The 13,556-nt window shown below is 35.9% G+C and overlaps 1 protein-coding gene across 1 annotated transcript in view; it reads left to right on the forward strand.

Annotated features, from left to right (window-relative positions):
* The window catches only part of SYNE1 (spectrin repeat containing nuclear envelope protein 1), a 269,690-nt gene that overhangs the window by 40,468 nt on the left and 215,666 nt on the right, over positions 1-13,556 (forward strand). Inside the window, exons 13-18 of the mRNA XM_075498968.1 lie at positions 1,354-1,466; positions 2,018-2,186; positions 5,869-5,965; positions 7,504-7,706; positions 11,449-11,613; positions 13,122-13,274. Of these exons, the coding sequence (XP_075355083.1) occupies positions 1,354-1,466; positions 2,018-2,186; positions 5,869-5,965; positions 7,504-7,706; positions 11,449-11,613; positions 13,122-13,274 (900 nt within the window). The remainder of the gene's footprint in view (positions 1-1,353; positions 1,467-2,017; positions 2,187-5,868; positions 5,966-7,503; positions 7,707-11,448; positions 11,614-13,121; positions 13,275-13,556) is intronic.

Here is a 13,556-nt window from a genome sequence, read left to right on the forward strand (position 1 = left end):
TGACAACACTATATAAAAGTTTGCGTGGGCTTCCAGTTGATGTTGGATGAAACTACTGGGTTTTATTTTGACTTACCAATGCATGTTAGGGGCATCCCTTTTTGTCTGGCAAGGTCTCAAAGGCAGGTAGCTGAGATATTTGTTCCATGTCTTTCCTTTATGTGAGAGTATGTTAGTCACAGGATATCCTCAGTGGAGTTTTTGCCACAGTAAAATCAATGCATTACTTGCATCTGAGAAAGCCTAGTTCATTTCTCTTCACAACAGGGTGTTGGCTGAAGTGGAAAGCAATGAAAATATAAGTGGGTTGATGGGGATGGTGGGACCATTTGGTGAGCTGAGCCAGTGAATTATCATTAATTTCTGCTGTGCAAACACTGGGCGTTGACTGGGAAGAAACCTTTCTTCAGCATATAGGAATAAACAGACATCTGTGATCAATACACAAGCCTGCATTTTGTTCCCCCAAGTGAGAAAGGGGGACCTTTATATTATTTCCTTTGCTAACAGGCTTCTGAGAACTTTGTGTCAGGAGCTGTCTGTATGCAGTAAAATACCCACTGTTCTGTGTCCTCTCAGCCGCTGGGGACTTGACGTGTTATTGTTACGGTATCTCTTCAAAGACTACTGCCAGTCAATTTTAATATGTAATCTCCAGGAAGCCGTTTGAAGCGGTGTTGCTTAGTTACAGTTGAAATGTGCTCTGCTGTAAGGTTTTTGCTGGTACAATTCTTATCACAGGAATACAGGTCAGGTACCACATTCTGCATTCATTCGTGTAATATAGAGAGAGCGATCCTGAAATCTTTTGATGCTGGGAGAGTGAAAAGTTCACTAAATATTGAATATGTACTTACATAAGGAGCTATGGATCTTCTGCCTATATATAGTGGAGTAGATTAGTTGCTGAAAATTTGAATCTATACTTAATAAAGGTTAGTATCTGTTGTAAAGATGTAAAGAGTAAATTTAGCAAGATTATGCTGTTGTGATGTTAGAGTATTCGCAGACTGCATTTCAGGGATTATTTAATACAGTTAAGAGTTCTTGTTTTGTTAAACCTTTGCAATGTATCCTGTTTTAAAATCTTCCATAGTTGTTAGACACAGCTTTAGCAGAGCATCTTGTAAGGGGCTTCCCTATGTGAATGTTCAAGTTGATGTAAATGCTTTTGTGGTATGCATAACCTTGCATGCAAATGTGAGAGCATGATCAAATAGTTAACTCCATTGAGTCATCAGTGCAGGCTTAAAATTGTGCTTATTAGTTAGATAGCCTACTGTGAGCCTTCTCTCTCTCTCTCTGTCTCCCCCCCTCCCCCCCCCCCCCCCCCCCCTCTTAAAATCAAATCAGGATCTGCTGAAAAACATAGATGGTCACAAAAAGACATTCTATGAGATCCACGGGGCCAGGTCTGTTAACGGAGTGCCTGTTCCACCTGACCAATTAGCGGATATGGCAGAGAGGTAAGGCTTTCAATCTGAAATAAAAACCCTCTGTGAATGAAAGTGAACCTGTTTGCTTTTTAATCTGTTCATGTAGAAATCACTGTCTAATTATGATTCTCAGTGGCAAGCATGAAAAAATTGGAAGGAAAAACCCATTAGAATATACATAAAAATATACCGAAAAGCCTGATGCATTAAAGATTGATGAGAATCAAAATAAGCTATGGGTTTTGGAAGGGAATACTTTTTTACATTAATCCTGTTATTACTTGTCCCTGGAAGAAATGTTATGTAACAACAGCCGGGATGCATGTGAAAAAAGAAAAGAAAAATGACTTTGCAGAACTTAGTAACAGATGTAAACTGATGATTTCTAAGAATAAACAGAAATGTAATTAATTTGCTATTCAAGAGTAGTCATCAGAATGATCATCATGCATAATTAAATGTTTGTAGACTCTGAATTAGGTGAAATATTAGAAAAATATCTGAACTGTAACTAAAGCTTTCAGTCTCTCCTGCAAAAATGAATATTGCTGTATTTTACTATAGTGTGATTCATTTTATAGGTTTAATTTTGTTGTCTCTTCATCTGAGCTCCATCTGTTGAAGATGGAGTTTCTGGAACTGAAGTACCGTCTACTGTCACTCGTAGTCCTTGCAGAGTCAAAGTTAAAATCATGGATTATCAAATATGGAAGGCGAGAATCGGTGGAACTACTACTTCAAAATTATATTGTAAGTTAGGGTTGTCTTCTTTTTATTATTATTTTTGAAATATTCATATTTAAGATTGCTGGAAATTAATAAAAGAACAGAAACAGAAGTGAGACTTGCCAGTCATCAACTTTATGACTTCATTCTTATGGAATATATTTCAGAGGTGAATCTGTCTTCCCCATGGAGGAACTTTAGTCAAAAGGCTAAAAATGAAAATTATTCTCTTTGTACCATCTCTTCAAACCAGAAATAATGTCCCAGCTGCTAACTGTCCAATCATCAACTTACCAAGCATATCTGGAGGTTCCAAATCCTGTATTTTTACTTACCTTAGATAGCAATTCCAAATAACTTAATTTCATCTTCTTTTATAACTGCATAGATGCATTTTATAGTGACTATACACAGATTAAGTGTAGAGATAGAAGAGGGTTTTGGCATGCAGTCCCCCACAGTACTTTTTTTTAAGTCCTCCAAATGAAGGGGGGGGAAAAAAAAGTTATGCTGCCTCTTTGTGCTTGTTCAATATACTATACTGATAGGGGAGTAATTTTATTCTTTTAAAGAATAGTTTTTCTTCTCCTGCTCAGCATCAGTATATTAAACCCATTACTTTATTTCTGTTCTGGAAAGAGATTTCTCTGGCTCTGCATCATCCATATATCATGTTAAGAAACACAGGCTATTGACTTACAAATGCTCAATGATATGTTCCCTTTCAGTCTTATGCTGCTGTATCTTGTTAAATCCACACTTGCAGTGCCACGTGGCTGGTAGAACAGTATCACTGCTGCACTTCTACATTAGGGCGTGAGGGATTCTTTCAAAAGCAGGGCTGGGCTAAATACTTTTTTCCCTGTCTATCTAATCCATATGAGGAAAATTGCACAGGAAAGTTCAGTTTGGAAGGAATTCATACAGTTATAGAACCATTCAGAGCCAGGACTCTGTGTAGAGGAAGTTATTGATGTCCCCACAGCCTGATAGTTTTTATTGCTTTGGAAGAAAACTTCAAACTCAATAAAGTTCCTCTACGAAGTAAGAACTGAAGACCTGTTCACACTTTTCCCTTTCTATGTTTAAACTTTAGCAGTTAGGGGCACGCAAAAATTAAGGAGTTAAGCCTTGTTTTAGACAAGCTTTGCAATTTAGATGGTTATTTAAAATAACATAGTTTGCTAGAGTGGTGTGCAATAGCTAGGAGTTATAGGCCATTTGTATAGTCTGTAAGACTGCTGCAAAAACTGCTAAAAGGTGACAAGGGAAATAATGAGGAAGTGAATACCTTGGCTTTTGGATTATTATTCTGTATCACTTTCTTATTTTTTGCTTTAAAATGAACATTAAGTGGTGAAATTGTATGTTATCTTGCAATTGCCTCAATTATTCTTGCACTTCAGACCACTAATGCTGAGTTGGTCATTAGGAGAAAGAAAATGCTTCTTTACATCATTTTTGAAACTGCATCACATCAAAATGAAGAAATTGGGACAAGAAGATAAATAGAGCTCAATTTCATTCCTGATGGCCTTGACTTCTGGCTCCTTCCAGGTGTTCAGTGATGGAAAGAGACTTTATTTGCTTTGGCTTACCTGGGAGCAAATTTCTAGGACCAAGAGCCAAGTGTTACTCTTCCAGTAAATTAGGAGTCTTACGTAGGAAAGCTGTAGTCAGTACCTTATAGTCAGTGACTATATTAGTAGGAGATAAAAATGTAAGTTTGTTTGTCTGCCAAAGCAGACTGAGCAATGTCAGCATTCTAGGAACATGCGTAGTTAGGATCTGGATAGAACATATGCCTGGAAAATATTTATGTACTGTAGCTGAAAAATAAAAATGGTGGTTGTTACTTTATCCCATCTTCTTTTCACCTGTCTGTCATATACCAGAAGTAAAGGTCAGCGTAAATTGTACACCATCAACCTGAAGAATATATTGTACCAAAGTCTCAGCTGTAATTGAGATACTGGGTACAGTTATCTGTGGATTTTAACCCACGGAACTGTGTTTTGGCATTGCTGTATTAGCACTTTTTTAGCACCGTATGCTATACAGATTTGGGAAAAGCTACATATTTTCTTTAAAAGATCTTGTCAGATGGGAGACAATATTAATCAGTAAAATGTCTAAATTTAATTTTTGAAAATATTTCCAATTGCTCTGGAGATCAGTATTATATAAGTAGTTTGATACAGTCTTTTACTTTCTCATATGAAGTCTTGCAGGTTTTGGTTCAGGGTAAAATATCTGTGTGTATGGGTTTGGCAAAAGTGAAAGTCAGGATTTTGTCACATAATTCATGGTAAAGCATGTAGTTCTCTATACATGCCAGACACTTTTTTTAACGGTAGAGCAGAGAAAAATTCTGATTGTCCTTGACTTCTAGTTTCCTTGGTTGTAAACACATTTCTAAATTACGTACTAGATAACTGTGGTGATTTGACACAGAAACTGTAAAAGGTTTTAAAATAGAAGATTTTTAGATATATACTGGCAGGCAGATTAATTTTTAAAACTGTTTTTCATGTTTATATAATGTGGGTTGATGAATACACAAAATCTAGTTCTCCTCTTCAAAGTACATTGAACTTTGACCTCATTTGAAACCTCGTTTTACCAAGATCACACTAGTACACATAAAATTTTGTCTATTCTGACATTCCAAAGCTTGTGTAGACATATGTGAGATGTACTTACCTTAATTTTGTAGATCTGTAACTGAGGAGGCAAGGCAGATAGTATAAGTTACAAAACCATTCCAAAACTCTAGATGAGTACATTAGGTAAGGCAATATAAAAGCCTTGTAAAAAAAGCGGGGTTTTCTCCCTTTTTGAACAGTGGTAATGCAAGATATAATGCGCTTGCATAACATAGAGATGTAATTATTTATTGTACTTAAAGTAACATTTCTGAAAGACATTTTAAAAAATGTCAGTGTGATTTTCCATAAGGGATAAAGAAGCATAAATGATAAAGAGCCATAACTTTGTGACCAAAATATTTCCAGATAAATTATTCATCGCACTATAACACATTACACAGCTAAAACATCACTCACAAAGGAAAAGTGCTGTGTCACACTTTGGAAAAGCAGTATCTCTTTGTGCAGAGTTTCCTTAATCTTATTTTTACCAATTACAAAGGAGGTAAAGGAAAACTGAAGGTTAAGTCATATGTTTTTCATCTCTTGAAGTGAAACCCGCCATTCTGCAAAGGCTTAATACAGGAACAATTTTTAAAGTTTAACTGGATTTGAATTTTGTGGTGACCTATATGGATGAAATTTTCTCTCTTACTAAAATGATTCCACTTAGATTTCAGTGTAAAACAGTTTCCATTAAATAACTTTTAAGTTAATTGCTTAGTTTCTACACATTCAAAGTATCATATGCTAGTGAGTTTCAGCAAGTCAGCAACTAGCAGACTAAGAACATATTAAATCATCTTTCCATATGCAAAGTAAATAAACTGTATTTGTAAGGGGAGACTCTGCTCTACCATTAATTTTGAAAAGGTGAAATTTATGTATTATTTTATAATTAAGATAATTTAAATATTATTTTATAATGATAAAAAAATGAATGAAGGAATAATGAAGTTAAAAGTTGTCATCACTGTCCTGATGTAATTTCATGGAAATTATCCTTATTCTTAATATCTATCTTTATTTTGTCTGTTGTAATATTTTTTTCTTTTCAGTCTGTTATTGAAAATAGTAAGTTCTTTGAGCAGTATGAAGTTACTTACCAGATCTTGAAAAGAGCAGCTGAAATGTATGCCAAAGCAAATGGCTCAGGTAAATGCTTGTGTTTATTTCATCATGGGGACACCAGTTTAATCTCTTTAGACATAAGTATCCTCTAAAATATCTCCTAATATCTGTTTCTTCCATGCAGCAGAGCTGTACAGCAGCTGCAGTTCACCAGGGAGGATACAGCCTCTGGTAGCAATTTCACATATTCTCTAGCATGAAGCCAGCTGGTACAGAGCAGCCTGCTCTCCTGCTGTTAAGATTTCTTAATATCCAGAAGAGGGTGGTCACATTCAGATTTCCTAACAGGAGAAGTCCATGGTCCATGCTAACTTCTGGATTGTTTTAGTGTGTTGCTTTGGGTCACAAGTGTGCCAGAAACCAAATTAGGAGTAGGGAAGGTCATGTTCTGGTGCCTGGAAATGCTCCCTGGCTTGGCTTCATTTATTAGAAAAAGACAAATAGAGTTGGTCCCAGTATTGTAGTAGCAAAAGTATCCCCTGATTTATTGAAGATTCTTCAGTAACTGTGAAAACCTATAAGAGGAACCCAAATGATAGTTGAAGTATGGATATACATGAGAAACATGTGTAGCTGATTCAACAGCTGCCTCCTGTAATTCCTGAATACTGCTGAGTTCAGTGAGAATGCATGAGGGCAATATTTGACCTAGATAGTTACAGACATGAGATCACTTTAATCTCTGCTGAGGAGATAACACAGTAATGTCAGTGGAGGATTGCTGCAGCTGCTAAGGTGGTTAGCAGAGGTGGAGAGAAAATGGATATCTTTTTTTTGCTGTGAAATTTAAGTTGATGATGGTAACACTCAAATTTTACAAAAGTAAACAGTTTTTACAAGGTATCCTTACAAAGAATAAAATTAATATATTTATTCAATGCTATTAAAAAAAATCCAGTAACAAATTCTTTTCTAGAGAGCAACTACTCACTTATATGAATTCACATACAGCAGTGCAAATTAGAGGACACCTTAGCTAAAAAAATGTTTTTTAAATTGTCTATATTCTGCTTGTTTTGTGAAGTCTCAGGATTTGCTTGGGTCCTTTTTCTTCTCTCTGTTCTTTTCTTCTGGAATGAGGACACAGTTGTTCCTTTATTGCCATGAGGAAAACACTATAAAGGAAATGGCAAAAATTAGCAGCAGTTTGGTTTTAAAGTCAGTGGAAGGAAGATCAGGATTTCATTCAGTACTTTTCAATGCGGACTTAATATGTGTTTGTACATTATACATCTCTCATTTTCTGCTTTTTTAAGGAAACTTTCTCTCTTGATTTCTTTTATTACAGATTAGAAATGAACACCACACTGAATATGCAGTGTGACTGTTTTAATATAGCACTCATTTTATGTACTTTCCTTAGTCTTTAAGTCACAGGTTTAATTTCTCAGTCATAATTTTGCACTAAAACTGGGCTGTGAACTGATCAGATGTATATAAAAGCCTACTGAAATAGAAGTTGCAGTAAAATGTAATTCCCGGATGAGAATAGATAAGCATAACATAAAGCTTTACAGAAATAATAATGAACCAAAATAATCAATGTTTTTCCTGTATCTCAGTGGAAGAAGTTGAGAATGTGATGAAATTCATGAATGAAACAACAGCACAGTGGAGGAACCTCTCGGTAGAGGTGAGAAGTGTAAGAAGCATGTTGGAAGAAGTAATTGCTAATTGGGACAGATATAGCAGCACTGTGGCAGGTCTACAAGCTTGGCTGGAAGATGCTGAAAAAATGCTGAATCAGCCTGAACATTCTAAAAAGGTATGCACTAACAGCATAAGTATTTCGCTATTTTGTAAATTATGAAATGTGGGATATGTTTTTGCATTTGCTTAGGTTGCTTTACAAAATATACAAGAGGGAGAGATTTTTTCAGTTTCTGGCATACTGTCTACATTCATCATAGGTGTTTCAATGTTTGCACGTATCGCGTGTACAGACATATACATATATACACTCAATGAAGGAAGGCATCATCTGTGATAATGTAGTTAGAGGCATCTTGACATGAATATAAGGCAGCAGTATTGCTCAGAGATAGGAATGTTACCTGATTCACTCAAAGGCAAATACAGCTCTTAATACCAAAGTGCATAGTCATGTGCTGCGTATAAAGACACTTAAAGAAAATTATTTTATCCACTGATTTTTCTGCCATATAGATGACAGATTTCAATATTAGTTGCCTTCAGAAGACAACATTATTAATATGTGTCATTATGTTTGATGGGTAAGTAATCCATTTTCCTGGCATTTTAGAAATCTTTTAGGCGCTTCCTTTTGGGGACCTGCAGTCATAAAGATAGTTTTACTGTCTTTTTTTCTCTTCTAATATTAGAGTACCGAAGCACTAAGATTTATGTTTGTGAAACTTCAATAATGACCCAGATCGACTTGAATAATACTTCATTTAATAGGTGCTACATTTTCACCCAATCCCAACTTAGCAGCTATACAGCCTTTAACACCAAAGTATGATTTTCATAGGTTGTAAGATGTCCAACTGACATCAGGTCAGGAATGAGCATTTCATGTTACATGACAGAACAGTGTAATTTTGGGTAAAAGTTTGTTAGTTTAAATTGATTTAAAAGAACGGAATACACTTTTTAAATAAAAATAAACCTGTGAAAAGGATTCAATAGTCTGGCATAATATAAATACCAACAGTTATTATTACTGAGCAGGAAGGATGACCTCAGCTGATCAGGTTGATCTTAGCTCCTTGTGTATGTTTTATGTAACTAACTTGGCAGTGTTTCAAATGAAATATTCTTATATCCATACGTTTTAATAACATAAAAATATTTACTCCTCTGATCAGTTTTATAATGTTACCTTTAAAGATATTCAAAGCAGAAATCTGAACATATCCATACAGTATATACTTGCTTCTGATTTCTAACCTAAATCCAACAAGTACTTCTTACCATTTTGATATATGAAGAGTTTCAAAAAGCCTTGTTGAAAACCTTATACATGAAAGCATTATACTTCCCAGAATGCTAATTTCTTCTTAAAATTACATTGGCTCAAAACTGTTAAAGATTACTGAGAGGTAACATAATCCGCCTGTAGACTGAGATACATATTTTAAAAGTTACTTCTACTATTAATGTTGAATCTAGCAATCCACAGCAATAATTTTCACTTAGTTCCAAGGATAGTTCCGATTTAACAGTTCTAATATTTGGTTGTTAAAACCAAAAGTAATACTTACATTGGTTTGTGCAATTAATAGTCATACAGCCATCAGCACAAGCATCTGGAATCCCAGGTGAAAGATGGTAACTATTGCTTGGAATATGGCTTAAAACTTTTTAAAACATTTTCAGATATTTGTTCTGTAAACCCACAAATATACCAGTAATATGATACAAAGATTTCATTGATGCTCATTTGCAAACCTTACCTGCATTCCTAAAGCCCACAATATTCTCTCCTAGTCAGAGACCATAGTAGCCCCTTACCATGCTTTCATACTTTCTTCTTGTTTCCATTATCTCTGTATGATTTCAAGACCAGCAAGTACCACTGTTTATTTTGCAAAGTGGCTTGTTGGCTTCTCGTTGTTTCTGTTTTCAGAAACCCTATTGTGAACCTGTAGCACAGATCTTGCAAAAAAGATCAGTATGCACTTGGATTTTTCTCCTGCAAAGTACTAGAAATTTAACAGTAAATGTATTAATGAACCAACAACTCCTGTATTTACTTGCAGTACCTCTTAAGCACTTCCCATCATAACCTCATTGTAACTGCACTCTCCCACAACTTTGTCCAACAGCTGTATCCAAAGGGTATCAGAGGGCTTCTAGATCTCATGTGGGGACTTCCTTAAAAAGAGCTACATTGTTTTAATTGAGAACCAGGTGTGCTTCACAGTACCTTCCAAACTTGTCCAAATTTTACACATGCTTTAGGTTGGCTTCTGAAATGGACAGGCTCCACAGCAGGGTCTGAGGAAGGTAATGGTTTGTGGGAATAAGTGTGCACGAGCAAGGACACAAGTAGTTTACTCCATCTGCTTTTTCCTTCTTGACCTCTAGTAAGCCTGACCACTGGAGAACTGACCAGTGCCAGATTCAGTAGGCTTAATTTCTTTTTGATGTGCTCACAGAGGAAGCCTTTGCACAAAGCAAGGGATGTGCTCCACTGTGAGCAGAAGACTCAAACTGCACATACAATTTACTGAGATGATTAAGTTTATTCACCGATACATCAGTACAGAGCACCTGTACGCTACTGATCTCAGCTTTAGGAATTTAAAACACTGTATGTTGTTCAATTCTCTCTTCAACAAATTGAGCAGTATACATCCATTTGACGTTTTCTTTTTGGTTGTATCAGAACTGTTTTTACATGTGGATGAGTTCTGACAAGTATAAACTATAACGTTTCAGAACTGTAGCTCTGAAACTTGGGATGACTGACAGTACAGTTGTTGGACAGGACTTTTTCACATCTACCCCTGAGCAAAGGATTGCATGGGACTGTCACTGTCAGATGAACAGTCTTGGAATTATAGGGTAGTCGTAAATAAAATGGGGAAGTGCCCCTTCCTTAGTCCTGAGGACCAAGTGGCATGGTTCAGCTTGCATCCTTGTGGCTAGTCTTTCTCCCCTGAAAGAAGGTGGCCTCAAGATTCAGTCTATTGGAAACAGTCCTTGCCAGATGCTGTCCATTGAATTGGGCAATTTTTGGGAGAAGGATAGCAGGGACAAGCCAAAACCATGTCAGAGAAGATGTGGACAATCATGGGACAGTGATTGAGTCCTGTTTTGTTTACTGGTATGACTGTAGTCATGGTGCCTGGAGATACCTGCCTTAGGAACAATTGCCCATCGTCTGGAAGAGCAAAAAGGAAGGGAGGGAGCTGGTCTGTGTCTTCTCTATCAATGTATGTGTCTGTACCTGCCTACAAGATGCACAGAAGCATTTGTCACTATGGCTGGGCTATTTAGGCTGTCTCACTGGAACAGGGGAAAAAAATCAGTGACAACCATCCCTTCCCCCTCCCCACTCACCTACTCTGAGACAGCAGGAAGCAGCGATAAAGAATCAGTCTTCTCAGGTCTTCTGGAATGCCAGACCCTGGAAAGCTGCATGTAATTCACAGTAGGGGAAGAATGTCTCTACAGTCTCTACAGTATGTGGCCCAGGTTACTATCAGTCCACACTGTTTCAAGACAAGACAGAAATAAGATGAGCCCTAACAGTGTTTTCAGTTAAGCTTTCTCTTAAGGAGGAGTTCTATTGGTTTAACTGAAGCTACTCACTGGAGTAAAATGAGCTGTAAGTAAACTGGTGGTAATTTTTAATTCCATAGGTTATGTTCACAGCCATAAAAATTCTATTACGGCATATCCAATATTAAGAGCTTCAGAGGATAATTGTTCAAAGAGTTTCATCAAGCCGTTAGCTGGTGATTAAATTTTAGTTTCATGATTTAAGATAAAAACTAATTGAAAAGGTTTCAGAAAAGTTTTTTCATTTTCTTCTTCAGGATTTCTTCCGGCAGTTACCTCATTGGATCCAACAGCACACAGCCATGAATGATGCTGGTAATTTTCTGATTGAAACATGTGATGAGACCATTTCCAGGGACCTTAAACAGCAGCTTCTGCTACTAAATGGAAGATGGAGGGAATTGTTCATGCAAGTTAAGCAGGTATTTGTTTTTGCTGTTGTTACTTTTAAATATTTACTTTGTCATTTCCATGCAAGCAAGACACATTAGCCCCACTAGCAGGACTATAGGACAACTTACTAAAGTGCCTAACAGTTTATCATTATTTAAATTAGAAATGAATCCCTGACAGCAGTTTCTTTTATTGGGGCTTTTCCTTTGTTTATCTTTTTGGTTATACAGCATTTATTTTTATTTTTGGACATTTTCAGCTAGTATAAGCTGTAATTTTTCTTTATGGTCTCCTGTCTTGATACAGGGAATATTATTTATGCATATCCTCTACCGTTCTTCAAAGAAAATGATTGGGTTTAAGTAGCTATTGTTATTGTAAAAGCTCTGTAAAATTAAACAATGAAAATGGTGAAAGTGAATATTTTTAAATGAAGTGAACTCTTTAATGAAAGTTGCATTCAATTATTGTACTGCAACCATAAGCAGGTACAATAGCAAGTTAGTTAACTAAATGTTTTCCCCAAATCGGTCAGACCTTAATTCTACCTTGTGCACAAGGAGGCACTCATAGTAAATGAAAAAACTACCCTTTATCTCATGGAAGAGATTCAACCGATTGAAAAAGAATTGTTGTTTCTATATTTGCTCTTTAAAAAGCAAAGAGATGTAAGCTAAATTACACAGAAGTATTTCACACCTCATAAACACATTAGAAAATATCTTTGCTATAGTCAATATACATCTAATGATATTTTCCCCTTCCAGTGATTTTAAATAGCAGTTGCCTTCTTGAAGATGCTGAATCTATTTTCTTTTCTGGCTTGATTATTTCCATTGCAGTCAAGTTAAATGGAAAAGCAAATAATGATTGCCCCTTTGTTATTGCAACTTTTCCAAACTGTTGACTAGAACATTCTCAAGCTTTATTTGCTGATGATATTTAGGGTGATTCACTGTGGAAACAGTAACACCCAGGATGTAAATGTCTCTTCCCCTACTTATGCAGCTTCTTTCATGTGCTGGCTATATGGTTTTTCTCACTGGCTTTTCACCATTTCTGTCATACAGCTCTTCACACTTTCTAAGACCTGTGTTTCCCCTTCCTCCAGCCAGAAGTTCTTTTATTGAAATTTCCCTTATCCTTCTGCTTTTCTAGGCTTTTCGTGTTCTATTCTCTTTGCTGAATTTTCAAACTTGATACTGTAGGTAATGAGAAATAAATTGAGATGTTGATTCTAGTTTAGAAAGAAATGAGAGGCTGGTGTTCTCCAAATGATCTAAACCTTAAAAAAGGCTGACCTCTTGTGTGAATGTTGTTCTTTTTCATATCAGCACTATTGAAACTAATGCGGACGATTAGTGTCTAACTTATTTAGAAGATTAGTTTCCATTATTTTGTATTTTGTTGAATACAATTTTTCCAGCAAACAATTGCACTGAAAACATGCCAATTCTCTTAAGTCATTACTTAATTGCCAGATATCTCGTTTGGGGTGGTTATTTTTTTTGTTTCTTTTTACTTTACATTTTCTTAGTATGCTCGAGCAGATGAACTGGATAAAATGAGGAAGGAATACTTGGATGGTGTTGCCCATTTGACAGCTTTTATTGATGGAAGCAATAGGAAATTTTCAGTCCCTGTAGAAGTGTCCTTCCTTGATGTCAAAACATTTGTACAAGATTTAGAAGTAAGTGTCTTCCTTTCATTTCTTTCTTTCTCCTTCATAAGAGAGAAACTTGTAACTATTAAAATCTGAGAACATAAAATTATTTTAGTATACATTTGCATTATTACTATTTTTTTACCAGTGGTGCTTTTTTGTATAATTTCTTCTGTAGCTAATATAAGTCATTGTATTCTATGAGTGACATTTCTAGAGCACATTCCCAAAACATTGTCCCACTGGATATTTCTTTCTGTGTAGTTTCAAATCACATTCAGGTGAGCTGACTGATACCCTTTGGCACAG

This window comes from Mycteria americana, chromosome 3, assembly GCF_035582795.1.
Source record: "Mycteria americana isolate JAX WOST 10 ecotype Jacksonville Zoo and Gardens chromosome 3, USCA_MyAme_1.0, whole genome shotgun sequence".
Taxonomy (NCBI): Eukaryota; Metazoa; Chordata; class Aves; order Ciconiiformes; family Ciconiidae; genus Mycteria; species Mycteria americana.